This window comes from Mirounga leonina, unplaced genomic scaffold (assembly GCF_011800145.1).
Source record: "Mirounga leonina isolate KUSES-001 unplaced genomic scaffold, KU_Mleo_1.0 Mir_94, whole genome shotgun sequence".
Classification (NCBI taxonomy): domain Eukaryota; kingdom Metazoa; phylum Chordata; class Mammalia; order Carnivora; family Phocidae; genus Mirounga; species Mirounga leonina.
Window position 1 is genome coordinate 54,368,619 of NW_023270855.1, and position 18,953 is coordinate 54,387,571.

Here is an 18,953-nt window from a genome sequence, read left to right on the forward strand (position 1 = left end):
TCCCTTTAGAACAGTTGGGTCTGGCTCCACCCTCCCCATGTTACAGATGAGCAAACTGGGGCTCAGAGAGGTGGATTCACTTGCCCAGAGTCATACAACTTAGGAAGGGGAGGAACTCAGAATTCAAACTTGCTGACTCTAAAACCAGAGCTTTCCACAGCCCTTGGAAGCCAGGACTAGGGGCCCCCAGGCCTGGAATTCTGCAGAGTCCTCCCTTCATGGGGGCTTTGAAGGTGGCCTCTGGCAGAAGTTGGGGCACTCTAAGCATCTGAGGTTTTGACCACCCAAGAGAAATGGCATCAGTCCAGCCCAGCCTCCCATAACACAAACAGGAAGACCTAGGCCCCCAAAGGTGAAATAATTGGGCTAGGTTACATAGCCAAGGACTCCCAGGCAGCTGAGCCAAGCCCGTTGGGGGTGGGTGCGCGACTGTTGCCCCTGGTATGGGAAATAGCAGCATGGAGCTTTGATGGTGTGGAGGTAGTTAAACCTAATGGTTAAGAGCCCGGAGCCTGGACTCAGCTGCCTGTTTTCACATTGTGGCCTTCCCCCCACCTTGCATGCCCTCAGCAAGTGATTTCGCTCTTTCTTCCTCAGTTTGCTCATCTGTAAAGTGGGGAGAGCGAGGGTACTCCTCTCAGTGGGCTCATTATTATTTTAAATTACTGTTCTAATAACAGTCCCCCTAACTCCCACTCGCGGTGGGTAGGGATGGGAAGCACACTCCCTTCCCACCCCCCTCCCACCTCCGCCCTCCCTGGACGGGGCCAGCCCCTCTGCTTATGCCCAGGGCAGCCGCCACTGCACAGCTAGGCTGCCCTGGTGCAACGGGGAGTGGTTCGGCAGGTTTTTCCTCTTGGTCTGCCTGCCTGCCTGCTGTGGGGCAACCAGCTGTCCTCTGCCTGTCTCACCTGGGCCGGGCTGTTCTAGGCTCTCATGCTCCTCTCTGCCAGACTGAGCCAGTGGGCACTGGGCGCTGCATCAGGATGCCCAGCATCTTCGCCTACCAGAGCTCCGAGGTGGACTGGTGTGAGAGTAACTTTCAGCACTCGGAGCTGGTGGCCGAGTTCTACAACACGGTGAGGTCCAGGTGGGAGGGCTGGGGGTGGCAGCCTTAACAGCCTGGGGTTCCAACCTGGCTTCTCCACATCATCGCTGGGGAATCCTGCTTGAGGATTCACCCCTCTGAGCTTTGGCTCATCTGTTAGTCAAGGAGTGCTGGCTTTCATTCACTCATCTTTGTTTGGCATCAGGCTCTGTGGAAGGTTTTGGAAATGCAGCAGTGTCCAGGGAAACAGCCAGTCTCTGCCCCCCCGCACCCCCCCCTCCCCCCCGTCGGAGCAGACGACACAGAGGTGACTCCAGGCATTCACAATCCGGGCTGATGGTGCTTGTAATGGGAATTGCACAGGCAGCCTTGGAGATCAGGGAGGGGTGGGTGGGGGGAGTGGATCAGAAAGGGCTTCCAGGAGGAGGTGACTGTGTTTAGTGTTCAGTTTTTTTTCAGCTGTACCCCCAGCCTAGGTTGACCAGCTCATTCCAGTTTGCTGGGGACTGTCCTGGTTTCAGCATTGAAAGTCCCATGTCCTGGGGACCCCTCAGTTCTAGGCACACCAACACAGTGGGCCATCCTTCCTCCAGCCCTTGCTATGGGGCCATATTGGAGGGGCTCAAGGTGCCTAAATGGCACAAGCATTTCAGCAAAGCTTGGAAGATGCAAAGCAGCCAAAGGTGCATATGGCTGTGCTACCCCCGTGTGGGGTGCTGGGGAGACTGCTGTGAATCAGGCAGGCTGCTCCCCTTCCTGGAGCCCCTGGGATGGGGGGTGATGCAGGCTATGTGCTTTGCTCTGTAGCCTGCACATAGCAAGGGTGCTTAGTACACAGTGAGTGATACAAGCATACTTTTATTGAGTACTTCCTATGTGTGGCAGGCGTTGTACTAAACGTTTTACAGGAAAAATCTCAGTTTAATCTTCACAACGACTTTGGGAATTAGGCAGAGTGTGTATTACACAGAGTTAATCCCGTTGTCCAGGTGAGGAAATGGCCTTCAGGGAGACTGAAGGATATACCAAGGGTCATGCTGGCACTTACAGCTAGGATTTGAACTTGGTGCTTCCGGGAGATTCTTTGTGGGGGATGGGGGAGAGGGAGCTCAGTCCCAGGATGCCCTGGTTGCTTTTGCCCTGTTTGACCTCACCAATTTCCAGAGCTGGGAGGTGGGAGTTTGAGATTCAGGGGATCCCTCTGGTCTCCCTGGTTCTTGTTCCTCCTGGGCAGAGATACTGACCCTGGTCCTCAGTACCCTCACCTGACACATGGGAGGGGGCTGAACGTACTGATCTCTAAGGTGGAGAAGAGGTGTGAGGTTCTGGGACCCCTCTTTCTGGATTCCCTGGCAGCCCACCCCGAGGTGGGGGTCCCCACAGAAGGCACTGAGAAAGGGCTGACTTAGGGCTGGGCTGAGCCTCCATTCTAGCTGTGCTTGACAATGCAAAATGCTCCTCCATTCAGTCCTCCTTCAGCCCCTCTCTAAATGTAGCAAATTGAGTGACTGGCAGACACCCTTTGAGGCCGCAGGAGACGTGGTCATGACACATACTAGACTTCAACATCATCATCTCCCAGTACCTGCATTTCCAGATACTTATCAAAGAGAAACAAAAGTTTCGCAAAATGATAGTTGCCTTTCCCTGGTGTGAACACACTTGGACATTTCCTTTCCTATTGAAAAGGCTCTTGCAAAACAGACCAGGGCATGAGGAATTGAATCTGAGCTATGTTATAAAGGGTCTCCCCAAGATTTTCTCCTCCCAAACACTTCTGAGTATCCCAAACCCATCACCAGAGCTAATAAATCATTGAGTTCAGGAATTGGCAAACATTTGCTACAAAGGCCAGATATTAACTGTTTTTGGCTTTCTGGGCCATACAGTCTGTATGGAAATGACTCAGCTCTACCATTGTACCTGGAAAGCGGCCATGGATAGTATGTAAACAAATGAGGGTGGCCGTGTGCCAATAAAACTTTATTTATGGACACTGAAATACGCATTTCACTTAACTTTCACGTGTCACAAGATACCCTTCTTTTAATTTTTCAACCATTTAAAATTGCAAATGTCGCTCTTGGCTCATAAGCCATACAAAACAAGATGGTGGGGGGGAGTTTGGCACGGGGCTAGAGTTTGCCAGCTTATGAGATATATATATGTATATGTATATATATATTTATAATATATATATTTACAATAACCAGCCAAATAGAAAACAATAAGATCTTTTCCTTTTGGCCTCTCAGATCAGTAATTAAAAATGAATTTATTTGGTAGTGAATGTGGGCACACTCATATTTTGCAGCTTCCTGGGGGCAATTTGTCAAGTTGCGTGGAGACATGGAATTACAGATAGCGCCCCCTCCAAACCCACTCTGTCATTGCACTTCCAAGAAGTTGCATCAAAGAGATAATCCCAGTGGAAAACAAAATTTATATATAGTCCTGTCTGAGTCCTTTGTAATTGCAATAAAAAATAATGGAATACATAGAAAGGGAGTCATAGCATTTTCACCAGCCTGTGTAGGGCTGAATACATTCTGGTCAAATACTGCGCAGCTCTTTAAAAGCATGTTAAAAGCGAGTTTTTGATCCAGGTATGTAAATGAAGACAAAATACGTAGCAAGAATTTTCTTAAAAAATCGATTCACGTTGATTTCATCAGGATCCACTTAGGAGTCACTTCACTCTTCAGAAACTTATTTTCTCGATGCCTGCAAGGTTCGCTGAGTCTGGAGTGGGGGGAGGCGGAGCCCAGCCCCGCACGATCAGGGTACAGAAGGCAGCAGTCGAGGACTCAGCTCAGGGGTTGACAAATTTCATAGAGGAGGGCACCTAGGAGTTGGGTTTTGAAAGATGGATAGGAGCTTGCCAAGTAGGGTAGGAGTCGAGGAAAAGAGAGAAGAGAGAAAAAGGATGTACTGAGTCTTGGAAATAAAGAGCCTGCACAGTTTGGGAAAGGGAAGTGTGTTTCTGTGGCTAGAAAATGAGAAGAGATGAAGATGAACAAGTTTGGAATGCTGGGTCAGAGTGTTCGAAAAATATATCCTGTATTTCCTGATGGACTCATTGGACTCATTCATTCATCCAGCATCAGTGCTATGAACCAACCCATGCTGATTGGTCCTGGGGTCCCGGAGAGGCTCGTTGCTCCCAGGATAAGGAAGTGGGGTGTTCAGAATTGGATTTGACCAGTCCCACGGTTAGCTTGTGGCAGAGGGAGGGCAAAGGGGCCAGAACGGGCAGCGGGGAGCCATGGGGATGGCACAGGAGGCCTCTGCTTGCTGAATGGGGAGGGAACCTCAATGCTTAAAGAATGAGTAAATGTTCTCTAAGGCATATGGAGCAAATGGACCAGCATAAGCAAAGGCGAGAATCTCCGAGGTGAGAGAGAATAGCAGATCAAGGAACGGTTGGGGGCTTGAAGCCAGAGCCCAGGCTGCCCAAGAAGGAGGAAATGAGGGCTGAGAGACAGGTGGAGGAGGTTTCCAGGGGCCACGTGGGGAATGCCTGGCAGAGGAGTGTGAGCTCCACGGTGAGGGCACTGGAGAGCCATGGGGGACTTTTGAACAGCAAAGAGTCAATGATGTGGGCAGCAGCTGGGGCACCTCGTTGCCTTTCATAGATGGCCCTGGAGAGCCAGGAAGGCATATCCAAGAGGGGCAGAGGTCAAGGGCGTGGGAGGGCCTGGGTCAGGTGGGGTGGAGGAGAAGTCAAGGTGTGGGCTGCTCCAGTTTACTTCTGCTGGCATCGGCCTGGTGGCCTCCAGGTGTGGCCTCCTTCTGGGTGGCTGACAACTTAGGAGAGTTTCAAGTCATGGAGGAGGAAGTTTCAAGGCTCCCTGGCTCTGAGAGGCAGCTGTGCTGCTGAATTTCTTTCCTGGGGTCCTGCCAAAGCTTCAGAGGCCCTGCATCTCATCCTCTCCAGAAAGCTTCCTCTCGGATGCTTGGATACAGAACAAAGGCGTGGTATGTCTGGAGTGGGGAACAGCATAGGGAAAGGTGCAGTGGTGGGCATAGTCTGGGGGAGGGGTACAATAGAAGGGACAGAGAAGTCGGAGTGGGAGGTCGTGCAAGGGGGTGTAGGCTGCAACACCCGTACCTCCTACAGCCTCCCCACCTCCTTTTGCAACCGAGCATTCCTGTCGCTGGCCTCTGCACTGTGGGCATTCCTGTCCCTCTCTCTTGAATGCTGTGTGATGCAGGGGGAGACCCTCCCCTCTCTGAGCCCCTGGCTGTGAGTAACAGGTCCCATGAGTTCTAAACCACACCTCCCTCTTCTGCCTTCCTTCTCATCAAATTCACAGCAAAAGCAATTGTGCCAGCCCTCCCCTCCCTGCCGAAAATGAGGAGGGCCTGGTTCCTGCCCTCAGGGAGGGCAGACACTATTAATTGAATAATTTCACACACTGGTGACCATGCCCATGACACATCTTGGCTCAGACTCGATAGGTCCCTCTGGACCTCTTTTCTCCTTCAGAAAAAGCCTCTGGGGACGACAGAGGGGTCCAATTTGAAGAGATAACGACCCCTTCATTTTGTTCATGACTCAACAAGAATTGACTGAGTCAGGCACTGTTTCAGGCTCTGGGGACACAGAGGTGACCAAAGTAAATGAAAACGTCTGCCGTCACGGGGCCAGTGTCCTGGGGGATGGACGAGACAGACAAAAAACAGAAGTCAGAAGTACAGCATGCAGGTGGGACAGCGAAGAAAGACTCATTCATTCATACGTTCATTCATTTACTCATTCATATTTGTTCAGCAAATATTTATTGAGTACTTATTCAGAAAGGGAGCAGCTAAGGGTGCTAATAGTGATTAATCCATAGGACCATGGAGAGGATGAAACATCTACTGGGCATCCCAAATGTTCATCATGGATGAATGGATAAACACCCTGTCATTCATCCACACAATGGACTACTACTCAGCCATAAACAGGAGTGAAGGGCGGACTCACGCTACATCATAGATGAACCTTGAAAACATGATGCTCAGTGAGAGAAGCCAGTCACAAAAGGCCACACACTGTGTGATTGCATCCATATGAGATGCCCAGAAGAGCCAAATCTGCAGAGATAAGAAGCAGATGAGTGGTTCCCCAGAGCTGGCGTGGGGGGGGGGCGGGGGGGCTGTGGTAAGGCAAGGGAGTGACTGCTAATGGGGACAGGGTTTCTTTTTGGGGGTGATGAGAATATTCTGGAATTAAATATTGGTGATGGTTGCACAACCTTGTGAATAGTCGACTGAAACCCACTGACCGGGGCACCTGGGTGGCTCAGTCGGTTAAGCGTCTGCCTTCGGCTCAGGTCATGATCCCGGGGTCCTGGGATCAAGCCCCGCATCGGGCTCCCTGCTCAGCGGGGAGCCTGCTTCTCCCTCTCCCTCTGCCTGCCTCTCTGCGTACTTGTTCTCTCTCTCTATCTCTGTCAAATAAATAAATAAAATCTTAAAAAAAAAAAAAAAGAAACCCACTGACTTGCACACTTTAAAAGAGTGAATTTGATTGTATGTGATTTATATCTCAATTAAAAAAGACAGATAAAAAAAAAAACCTTACAGTTCTTGGCACATCCTAAGCATCAAATAAACAAGGCTATTGCTATTAGAAGTAAACATAGCACAGAGATGCAAAAGTGTTAATGTATTCATTTTTTTTTTAACAAATAGCACTTCCTGTAATCCTCATAGCAATTTTATGAAGTAGGTACTCTTATGCTCCACATTTTTACAGATGGGGAATTAAGGCTCAGAGAGTGTGCGTTTCCTCCTCAGGGTTTTGCAGCATGTAAATCACAAGTGCACAAAAGCTGTGTATACCAGAAGTGCCGGAGTTAAAGCCCGGGCCACCGGGTCCCAGAATCTCTCACTCAATTAACCACAGCATTGTGAGGCCACTCAGTTACTGAGTGATTAACAATTAATTATGTGTGTTTTAATTCATGCAAGTAAGTCCTGTTCGGGGAGGGTCTGTGGCTGGTGCTTTAGCTTCACAGCCCCAGCCCTGCACCAACATTCTTGTGCATGTGTTGAGTGGATATAGAGGGGGTCCTCAACAGGTGACAGAGCCAGGTGTGCGTGGTGGGACTTTGAGCTTTGGCGGTGGGGAGAAAGAGCATGGGGGTGTTTGGTGATGTTTGTTGATTTGGTTGATTCGACACATTTTTCTTGAGTGCCCACTGCGTGCTCAGCGAGGTGGGTGTTGGGGACACAGCCAGGGGTAAAACAGGTGCGTATCGTCCTCACGGAGGTCACCGTCCAGTGAGGAGGAGACGGACAATAAAGGAGTCAAGAATGCATCGATGGAATGCACAAGTGAAACAGTGGATGGGAGGGAAGAAGTGTGTGGAGGTGGGGAGGCAGCTCCAGGTGGCCAGGGACAATGAGAACGCGGATCCCCCACTGCCTTTTCCCAAAGCTGAAATGGGCAGTCAATTCAGGTCAGTCTGCCTTCCTCCCTTCTCTTCTATGTCCTTCTCTTCTTCGTTCCTCCCCACCGCCCCTCCCCCCTCACCGCTTCTCTCCTTTCCTTCTTCCAGACCTAAGGTACCCAGCCACATCTATTTACCAGACACCCTGCTAGGTACTGGTGATCAAAAAAGCAAATTATTCCAGAATAACAGCAACACTGTGATTCATACTCAGTATACCAGCTGTGGTAGACGTGTATTTTCTGCATGCGTTATTCTCTACCGAAATTTACTGAGCACCTACTATGTGTCAGGCACTGCTCTAGACACTGGAGTTTCATAGCAGTGAGCAAAACTCTCAGACCCCGTAGCACTTGGTTCTCTAATCCTCATTGTGACGCTTGGAGTTAGAGAAGGAAAATGAGGCACAGAATGTCCCCCAAACCCTGACTGGGTAGACCCGTGAAGGCAGACTTCGTTTTGGGGTACTGCTAGGTCCTTGAGCAGCATAGTAGATACTGAAGGAGTGGTTGGTAAGCAAGTGGGTGGATGGATGGATGGATGGATGGATGGATGTGAAGGCACCTGATGGGGCTGGGACTCAGAGAGTCCAGCTCATGATCCTGGGCAGGAGCCTGTCCCTCCTGGAAGAGTCGAGGTGGGGCCAGCGGTTGGGAAATGTGGGGGCCCAGCCCCAGGGGCAGGGAGGGAGGCCCCAGTAGGGGGCGGTCTCTGATGCTATCAGACTCTGAAGCCAGTTGGAACTCATTAGTCAGAGGCTCCGCCCGTTGCTTTGCCCTCATTCTGCACACTCAGGGGCGTTATCAGAAACTTCTGTCTTGGTTCTGCTGGCCTCTGAGCTTGGAGCAACTAAACCAAGGATCAGCCTGTCGCTATTATCTCCCACAACAACAACAGCAGCAGTAACCCTTGCTATTTGTTGAGCTGAAACCACATCCCTGGCAAGGTAGTCTTTAGATGCCTGGCCTCATGCATGCCCCTCAACAGCATCTGCACTAGCCATTAATTATTCTCCGCCATTTTGCTGATGCAGGAAAGGGAGACCCAGAGACACTAGACCACACAGCCAGGGAGCAGGGAAGCCCCCTCTTAATCATTGCCACCTGTCTTGTCCTCTCATCTGTTAAGGCAGGGGGTAAAAACAAACTCTGGAGTCCCCCAGAGCTGTGCAACCTCAGAGAAGTCACTCTACCTCTCTGAGATCCAGTTTTTTCATCGCCAAACAAGAACTAGAAAGCCAGACCTTGGGGGTGTGTGCGAGGAAGCAATATCTATAAAATTGTGCTGTCAAAAGATAAGAAAGTAACAGTCATAGCACCTTCCACCCAGAACTTTCCAGGTACAATCCCTTCTGCCAAGTGTTTTCATGTGTGTGACTGGTGATCCACATAAACCTGCTTTGAGATCCAGTCAACAGGAAATATTTATTGAACACCTACTCTTTCCCAGTTCCTGAGGTGACAGTGGAGAACAAGGAAGACACAGTGCCTGTTCTCAAAGCCAAGTTTAGTGGGAGAGCAAGACAGTTTCAGAACAGCTAGACAAGTGTTAGGATAGAGGAACAGGGCACCAAAGAAGACCACCTGACCCTGCCTTGTGGGATTGGGAAGGCTTTATCAAAAGGTGATGCCCAGGGGAAAGATGGAGTAGTAGTTGGCCTGGCAAAGAGGGGCAAGTGGGGACAAAGAGTGTTCCAGGCAGTGGGAACAGCATGTGGCAACTTCTGGAGGTTAAGGGGTGAGAGAAAGTATGGCTCATTTGGAGGAATGGAATTATCCCTTCCACCTAGATTATAAAGTTGAAGGTGGAGAGACGTGAGTTATGGAGGGAGTTTATAAGCCAGGTTTAAGAGTTTGGATTTTATTTATGAGAGTCACAGACGTGTTTTATTTTTTTAATTTTTTAAAAAATATTTTATTTATTTATTTGAGAGAGAGAATGAGAGACAGAGAGCATGAGAGGGAGGAAGGTCAGAGGGAGAAGCAGACTCCCTGCCGAGCAGGGAGCCCGATGCGGGACTCGATCCAGGGACTCCAGGATCATGACCTGAGCCGAAGGCAGTCGCTTAACTAACTGAGCCACCCAGGCGCCCCACAGATGTGTTTTAAATGGAGGGTTTAGAGTTTGGGGAACTGGTTGGCTCAGCATCTTCAGCCATGCTCGATACGCCCAAGGGCTGGTGTTTGGTTGAAGGCAGAGGGAACCTCTGATTTGTTTGGGATTTTGCCCATTAGGTATCCATGGCACCATTTTCCCTTTGACAACCAACTGCCCCTCTCCTACTGGTTATGTTCTCAACAGGATGGTCAGTCAAGGTGCTTCCCCTCCTCTGGCCAAGGGTGGGCTATGGCCCAGGCAGCGTCTCCTGAATTTGAATCCTGAGCCTGGATATAACAATTGAACATAACTTTTTTTTTCATTCATGCCCAAAGTTGCTCCCTGAAGAGACTGTCCATTCGAGGCTCAGAGCTGTTCCGGTTTCTGGTTTTCCTTGTCTTCTGCAATTCTTTGGATTAATGAGCTCCCATAATGACTGAATGACAAATAAATTAAATAAGTAACTAAACACACTTTTTTGTATTTATGATATAAGTTCACTTTCTGTTGCTTGCTACCAAAGAACCCTAGCTCATATACCAATGGTGATGGTTTTACTGGATTCAAGCATTAGAAAGCTAGCTTAAGCACAAAATCAAAAAACAAACCAAACAGGAAGAATGTATCGGGTAGGTACTGGGGTATCTTAGAAAACGGAGAGATGAGTTGCTTGGGAGGACTGGGGTCTAAGGTAGGTCTGGAGGATTTAGCACAAGGAAGATACCACCCTTGAGTATATGCCTGTGTTCTCAGCCTTGTCTGTTTGTGGTGGCAAGATGGCTGCCATATCGTAAACATCGGGACAATATCCCAAGACCTTAGAGAGTTGACAATGGTGTGACTCAATTTTGGTGGACTCCCAGGCTCTGTGTCTGCTCCAAGTTTCAAATTCCCAAGAAAATCTGATTGGCCTAGTTTGGGATAGGTGTCTACTCCAGTGGGGTTGAGTCTCAGGATGCAGACACAGCGTGCATGTTCTCGGGTAGCCATTGTGAACCAAGTGGCTGTGCCAGAAATGTGTTTGACACTGTCCATTGGTGGGCATCAGGCACCTTGGTATGGAAAGCAAGGACATGGGTGGGATCATGGGCTGCAAAACCAGTTTTGTGGAACCAGACTTTGAGCTGGTTCACCATCACCCAAGGAAAGCCATGGGCTTCCCTAGAATCAGAAGGACTCCTGCCTTGGAAACTAGTCTTGGTGCCCAAGACCTAGGGTCCTAGATGGTGACCCTGCATCAGGTAAATGATTTCCCCACACCCACCACTGTGCTCTGTATTTTTTTTTTATTGAAGTATAGTTGACATACAATATTATATTAGTTTCAGGTGTGCAACATAGTGATTTGACAATTATATACATTACACAGGGCTCACCACGATAAGTGTAGTTACCATCTGTCACAATAAAATGTTATTACAATATTATTGACTACACTCCCTATGCTGCACTTTTCATCCCCATGACTTATTGATTTTATATCTGGAGGTTTGAACCTCTTCACCCATTTTGTCCATCCCCCACCCCTTCCCCTCTGGCAACAACCAGTTTGTAATATGTATTTATGAGTCTGTTCTGTTTTTTGTTTGTTAGTTCATTTGTTTTGTTTTTTAGATTCCACATATAAGGGAAATCATATGGTATTTGTCTTTCTCTGACTGACCTATTTCAGTTGGCATAATACCCTCTAGGTCCCTCCATATAGTCACAAATGGCAAGATTTCCTTCCTTTGATGGCTGAGTACTATTCAATTGTATATAAAACAGCACATCTTCTTTAGCCATTCATGTATCAGTGGACACTTGGTTGCTTCTGTATCTCGGCTATTATAAATAAATATTATAAATAAAGCTGCAATAAACATAAGGGTGCATATATCTTTACAAATTAGTGTTTTTGGTTTTTGGGGGGGGGAGGTAAATGCCTATCAGCAGAATTACTGAATCCTATAGTATTTCTATTTTTAATCTTTTGAGGAACCTCCAGAGTGGCTGCATCACTTGCATTCCCACAAACAGTGCATGAGGGTTTCCTTGTCTCCACAGTCTTACCCAACACTTATTATTTCTTCTTCTTTTTTTTCAATACTAGCTGTTCTGACTGGTGTGAGGTGATAGCTCATTGCGGTTTTGACTTGCATTTCCCTGTGCTCTCTATTTTTGAGTCAGCACCCTTCAGTCTAGGTTTCTGAGAAATAACGGAGCACCCTGGTTAACAGGGCACTATTTCTTCACTTTCTAAGATGGGACGCAGGTGATGGAGGAGACCTTTACAACGGGAAGATTTTATTGGGGAGAGAGGGTATAATTGAGTGAGCAAGCCGCTGACCTCAAGTTAGCAGGTAGAAGAAGACTGTAAGAACACTTGTTTCTGAGTTCATGTGAGAGACTCAACTGTGGCCCAGACATATCTGGGGGCAACTCTGAGGGGGCACTGAAGTCCTAGTGCTCAGGGACTCTGAACCCTTGAAATTCTGGTGCAAATGTTCTTGTCACCTTAATTGTACTCATAGACTACGGAGGGCTGGGGGATTTTTGGGTCAACAACATGAAGAGGCAAGTGGCATTATGCATATGTCACAAATGCAGATATGGTAGGTTAGGGCAGTGAATTTACTCCTCACAGTCAATGAGTGGGGTGCAGAAGCCCAGTAACTGGGATGCTTTGGTGTCAAATGAAACAGCCCGCTAAAAACAGCTTAAATAGAAAAGATCATATCTTTTTATTTTTTGAAATGGAAATCTAGAGGTAGATGGTTCTGGAATGTTAACTTGGCAGCTCAACATTATCAAGCTACTTGGCTCTGCTCTTCATGGAGAAGTGGTTCTTGAAATACTGTCCAGGGACACCGTGGGGTCTCTGAGGCCTTTCAGAGGTTCCTCGAGGTATAAATTATTTTCATAATAGAAAGATTTTGTTTGCCTTTTTCACTCTAATTATCTCACCAGGGTACTATGGGATCTTCTAGTGGTTTTGTGATGAGTGATGACACCATCTCTCAGATGGCCAAGGGAATATGTGCTTGTGTAGTCCTGGGTTTTGAAAACTTCTCAGTTTCAATTTCTAATACAGCCAATCTTGATAAATGAAGCTCATTTCTTTTTTTAAGTAATAGATTCATTTGCATTTCTTTTTTTTTTCAAATTTCTTTTTTTATTTATTTATTTTTAAAGATTTTATTTATTTATTTGAGAGAGAGAATGAGAGAGAGAGAGAGAGCATGAGAGGGGGGAGGGTCAGAGGGAGAAGCAGACTCCCTGCTGAGCAGGGAGCCCGATGCGGGACTCAATCCCAGGACTCCAGGACCATGACCTGAGCCGAAGGCAGTCGCTTAACCAACTGAGCCACCCAGGCGCCCCTCATTTGCATTTCTATCCCCTTGGTCAGACCAGGTCATGAAGGCAGAGTGAGTAGCAAGGAAGCCTGGAAAATGTTGTGTAGCTGTGTCTAAAACTTCGGGGGATCTTATTTCCAAAAGGAAAAGGGGGGGCGGATGTATGTAGAAAGTTAGTAGATAGTCTGCCACACTTGCTGAATGAATGAATGAATGAATGAATGAATGAATGAATGAATGAACCGATAGAATAACAGACGGAGTAATGAACCTATTGATGACTGGTTGGCTGTCAAGATCAACTGGAAGAGTGACAAACTCAGGGTTGATCAATTGCCTGAAAGGGGACAGGTGACCAATTGGCTAATAACTTAGGGTTGGACATAGGGGCAGCCCTCGCCTGCCTGCGCTTCTGACAACCCCTCCGCATGTCCTCCTCTTTTCCAGTTCAGCAATGTCACCTTCTTCATCTTTGGGCCTCTCATGATGTTTCTCATGCACCCCTACGCCCAGAAACGCTCCCGCTATGTTTATATCACCTGCATCCTCTTCATGGTCGTAGGTAGGTGGGGGTCTGTGAGAGTGGGGTGGTAGGGGTGGGGACCACCCCCTTGACCATCTACCTTTTTCTCTTGCTCCAGGCCTGTTCTCCATGTACTTCCACATGACGCTTAGCTTCCTGGGCCAGCTGCTGGATGAGATCGCTATCCTGTGGCTGCTGGCCAGTGGCTATAGCATATGGATGCCCCGCTGCTACTTTCCTACTTTCCTAGGAGAGAACAGGTGGGGCAGGGGCTGGTCCTTTGTTGATCCCACCATAGCCCTTCTGGGCTCCTGGGTCCACTCCCTGAGCCCACTTGAGGTCCTTGGAATCCCTCCCCTGATCACCCCAGCACTTTCTTCTGACCCTACCTGACTTAACTGGCTTCCAGGGACTCCTCCTTTGAGAGTACTCAGGATCCCCAGAATTCCTCTCCTGATCCACCTGGATAGTCTGGTACCTTCTCCAGAACCTGTCTGAAGCCACCTGGGGGGTCCCAGGAACCCATACTTAAGCTTACCTGGGCCCCAGGGACCTCTCCCCTGAGCCTATCACCTGGGCCCCCTGGAACTTTCCTGGGATCCTCCTGGGCCCTTCTCTTAACCTGAGACCCCTTTGAATCTCTCTCCTGACCCTATTTGACCTATCTGAGCCTTCTAGGACCCCTCTCCTGATAGTACCTGGGACCTCTGTAATTCCTTCCTTAATCCTACCCGGGTCCCCTGAATCCTTTGTCTGACCTCACTTGGGCCCTGACAACCTCTGCTGAACTGACTAAGCCCCTTTGAGCCTCCCTGAGACCCTCTCATCATCCTACCCACCCCTACCCCTGGGAACCCCTTCAGACCCTGCCTGGGCCCACTTGGGATGTTTCATTGGACCCTTCTTGGGACCCTCTGCTGAGCCCACCTGGGAACCTCAATACCTTTTTCTGAGTCTGGTTGGGCTCCCTGAAACCCCTTCCCTTTGCTCATCTACCTCTTGATCTCCTGACCCTGCCTAAACCCCCCAGGACCCTCCTAGCCACCCTCCCACAGCTGCATCTTTCTTCCCCCAGGCCCCAGTTCATCAGCCTGGTCATCATCACCACTGTGGTCAGCACCTTCTTGTCCTTCCTGAGGCCCGTGATCAACGCATATGCCCTCAACAGCATTGCTGTGCACATCCTCTACATCGTGTTCCAGGAGTACAAGAAGTGGGTGGTGGTTGCAGACGCCTCCCCGGGGAGGTGGCTCCCATCCCCCTCCAAGCACGCCCCTCACCCCACGTACTCACCAAGTCCCAGGGATGGAGTTCTCATCGACTCCAGGCTCAAGAGAGGGATGTCCCTTCCCCAATATCACCTACTAACAAGGGGCAGGGTTAGGATTGGAACCTAAGGCTGAAACCCCAAACAAGCAGAGACTGTTGTATGATAAACCTCCGTGTGCCCACTAACCGGTCCCAACAACCATCAGCATTTTGACAAACTGCATTATACATTCCCCCCGGATTCCATATACTGGCACCCATTAACTTTTCAGGATTGAACTCTCCCGATAAATAATTATTTTTTTTTTTTAACCCATACCAGGTCTTGGCAGGATAGAGAGAGGTCTTTGAAATGGGGCCATTTGAGGAGAGCTGAATAAAAGGGTTATTTACAAAGGAGAGAGCAGGTGTCGGAAAATCACTAGGGATCATTTAGAACCGTTGTGCTGATAAGAGTGGGATCCTATGACCATCAGGAGACCTGGGGGGGGGGGAGAAGGGGGGGAGTGATTACAAGAGTATGGAAGGAGAGAGCCCTGTGGAGAGGGCCTCCTTAGCAAGAACTGTGACCTCCAGTTGCTGGTTGCAGCTAGCCTGAGCCCACATAGAGGAGGCCAGGAGAATAAATATTCTAACCGTATCCTCCTCTTACCCTTTGGTTTCTTGCTGGGGTGCCTCATTCGCCAACCCAACTGGAAACCATTGGCCAACCCAACCAGAAGCCATTGGCTAAACCAACTGGAAACCGTTGGCTAATCTAACTGGAAGCCCAAGGACAAAGGAATCCCCAGCTTCAGTCCACACAGGTCAACCCCCGCCTCCCTGGGGCATAGGGCAGAATGGAGAGGGGTAGGGAAGGATCTAGAGGGACAAAAGGAAGATAGGGCACACACAGGGCTAATCAAGTAGACAATACCCAGATTGCACCTATTGCCTCAGTTTCTCAAGATGTCTTCTTCCAACTAGTCTTATTGAAATTGGAATGCAAACATAGTCTCTTAGGTTTTCTTTGTGTCATAGCATTCTCTCCCTCCCTCCCCTATCTTCATGCCTCTGATTTGATAACAGAAACTCCATCATTTGTCCTGTAGAACATTCTGGATTTGGCTGTCTACTTCCTGTGGTGTCTTCCATTGTCTTTCTTTCTTTCTTTCTTTCTTTCTTTCTTTCTTTCTTTCTTTCTTTCTTTCTTTCTTTCAATTTCTTGCAAATTAATAGTTAGAACTAGATTTAGGTTTTCGTATCTTGAGGCCAGAATATTTCACGTGTGGTGCTGGGTGTTTCTTGTTCCATGCCATTAGGACCCCATAATGAATGGTTGCTCCACATTTAGTGCTATTAAGGTTGATCAGTGGATTCAGATGGTGTCATCTCTTCCCTTTATTATAAAGTTTTCCATTTACTTTTCACCTAAGAATTTCAGCAGCCATTCAGGCACACTGCCTCCATCCATGGATTCATTAGTAGTTGCAAGAGGGTGGTTTGCAGATTCCATTATTCCTTCTGCAATGATTACCTGGAGTTCTTCCATCAAGAAGGACTTTTCACTTGTCAACCTGGAAATACAGTTTGCGCAGGAGTGACAGGATGGATAATTGATTCTTTCCCTTAATTGATCTACTTCCAGAGTAATGAGTTGGGGCCTTAGCCATCTCTAGTAGGGACCAATGAAATTTTTAAGAAAAGTATTATTATGAACTCATGGATGTTTATATCTCAGAAATGTTTCAATCCATTGCAGTCGCCGTGCTATATTTTTAGCTTTTCATTTTGAAGTAGTCACAGACTCATGACAAATTGCAAAAATAGTGCAGAGTCTTGTGTATCCTTCATCCAGCTTCCCCCAGCCTCTCTCAATGGAGCATCCTGTGTAACCATAGTACAACCTTAAAAGGAGGAAATCGACGACAGAACAATGCTGTTAACTAGACCTCAGACTCTATATTCAGATTTCATCAATCCTTACTCATTATTCTTTTTTGGTGGTCAGACTCTCCCATTTTAGACTAGGGGCAGGGCCTGCACTTTTAACCATAGAGAAGTTATTGCCTCATTAATCCCTGATATGCTCTTTCCTGATGGATGCTGGGTCAGCTCTGCTGTTGGGGAAACAGATTCTGATCCTGAGTTGTCCCCAGATATGGCCTCCAGAGAATTTGCCCTCCCATAGCCACACAGACATGAATTCTCACGCACTGACTCACAAGTGGGCACACACTTACAGCCCCCCCCCAAGACAAACAGGGGAGGGCTTGTTGGTTAAGAAATCTGCAGCCTGGGGCGCCTGGGTGGCTCAGTCAGTTAAGTGGCTGCCTTCAGCTCGGGGCATGATCCCAGGGTCCTGGGATCGAGCCCCGCATAGGGCTCCCTGCTCGGCAGAGAGCCTGCTTCTCCCTCTCCCTCTGTCTGCCGCTCTGCCTACTTGTGCTCTCTATCTCTGTTAAATAAATTAATAAAAATCTTTAAAAAAAAAAAAAAAGAAATCTGCAGCCTGACAAACCTGGTTCAGACCCCAGCTCTGTCACTTACTATCTGTGTAACCTTGGGTGGGGTTGGAGCAGAACTTAATCTCACATGCCTGTTTTCTCATCTACAAAATGAGAATAATAGCATTGTTTTGAGGACTGAGTTTTTATCTGAAGAACTTTTAGAACTGTAACTGGCATCCTATCAGTGCTCAGCAAATGTTCGCAATCATCACAAATTAGGCCCCCTCCCTCTGCTACTCTTGGTCGTTCTCTCCTCCCAGCCTCATCTCCTTGGATGGAGGAATTTCCCAGCAGCCCCTTCAGGCTCTGCTCTCCGAGTCTGGCTCTAATCTTCCTCCTTCTCTCCCTAGGACCAGCAATAAGGAGCTTCGGCATATAATGGAGGTCTCCGTAGTTTTATGGGCTTTTGCACTGACCAGCTGGATCAGCGACCGCTTGCTTTGCAGTTTCTGGCAGCAGATCAATTTCTCTTACCTGCACAGCATCTGGTAAGCACCTGCCCTGTGGTATGGGGCGCCAGAACCAGAAAATCTCAGATGCCAGAGTTTGGAGCAGGAGCCTGGGGGCAGAGAGGGGAGGCACAGATATCAGTGTGTGTGTGTGTGTGTGTGTGTGGGTAGGGGTTGGTTGCAATCAAGGGTCTGATCCAGAATGTCCCTTTGAATGGTCAGGATCAATGAGAAGTAAGGAGAGAACCAAAGTGGGGGCATCCATCTAGCTCTGGGGCATCTTGGCATCTTGCGCCCTCACCACCTTCTTCCTGCCCCCCACAGGCATGTACTCATCAGCATCACCTTTCCTTATGGCATGGTTACCATGGCCTTAGTGGACGCCAGGTATGAGATGCCAGGTCAAACCCTCAAAGTCCACTACTGGCCTCGGGACACTTGGCCTGTGGGGCTGCCCTACGTGGAAGTCAGTGACGACAAGAGCTGCTGATGTCTGCCAGCTTCTGGACTACCTGAGCACCTGCCAACTCACCTGTGTCTTGAAGAGGGAGGCCTGGATCAGGAGTCTGAGAGATGCTCATGGTTCTTTCCTCTACCTCCCTTTCTCCGTCCTTCTTATCCTGCACGGCCCCACCCCAAGACAGGGGATGGACTTCATGAGCCTTCTGCACAGCAGTCTGATGACTGGGGCGGGGAGGGGGTGCTGCCTGGCGTAGCTCTCCTCCACGATCTGCCCTTATTCTCTTTCATTTCCTCCTTTGCGTTCACTTTGTGAGGGTGGATCACCAGGTGCTGGGATTACCTGGCAGCCACTGGGAATGACTTCAGGCTGGGGCTTGGTGCCCGGGCATCTCATAAATAGTGGTGGTCACTACCACACCCTTTGGACCTGTCTTTGGCCATGCAATGTCCCTGGTACTTGGGGGCATCCCAGAGAACAGACATGATTTCCAGTCACCTCATTCTGCCCTCACTCATGCATGCAGAGACCTTGCAGGTCCACTCACACATGTGCTCCCACAGACCTCTGGGGCCATCTCACTGCTAGACAATGGAGCAACATGGAGGCCCAGACTGGGCAATCTGGCTGTTGTTGGGGCATGGGCATTAGGAGGGGAGCTGGGGTGGCCTGCATGGGCTCTCAAAGTGAGAGGAGAATAGGAAGGTGATTTCTGTGGTGGTTAAGAGTACAGGGCTTGGAGTCAGGCAGACCTAAGCTTGAATCCTGCTCCACCATTTCCTAGTTGTATAATCTGGGGGAGGTGATTTTTTTCTACCTTTGAAGCTCAAGCACCTTGTC

General features: G+C 48.7%; 1 protein-coding gene across 1 annotated transcript; it reads left to right on the forward strand.

Annotated features, from left to right (window-relative positions):
- Positions 1 to 986: 986 nt before the first annotated feature.
- ACER1 (alkaline ceramidase 1) lies at positions 987 to 18,143 on the forward strand. Its single transcript, XM_034997716.1, has 6 exons — positions 987 to 1,079; positions 13,371 to 13,485; positions 13,565 to 13,706; positions 14,522 to 14,659; positions 17,555 to 17,692; positions 17,978 to 18,143. The coding sequence occupies exons 1-6, from the start codon at positions 987 to 989 to the stop codon at positions 18,141 to 18,143; spliced, it is 792 nt and encodes a 263-aa protein (XP_034853607.1).
- The last annotated feature ends 810 nt before the right edge of the window (positions 18,144 to 18,953 follow it).

What these genes read in the sequence shown, in the direction of transcription:
- ACER1 (XM_034997716.1), top strand. Translation starts at nt 987, where the DNA reads ATGCCCAGCATCTTCGCCTACCAGAGCTCCGAGGTGGACTGGTGTGAG. An exon ending in TGGCCGAGTTCTACAACACG is followed by an intron (nt 1,080 to 13,370) that starts GTGAGGTCCAGG and finishes CCTCTTTTCCAG; the next exon opens with TTCAGCAATGTCACCTTCTT. An exon ending in ACTTTCCTAGGAGAGAACAG is followed by an intron (nt 13,707 to 14,521) that starts GTGGGGCAGGGG and finishes TTCTTCCCCCAG; the next exon opens with GCCCCAGTTCATCAGCCTGG.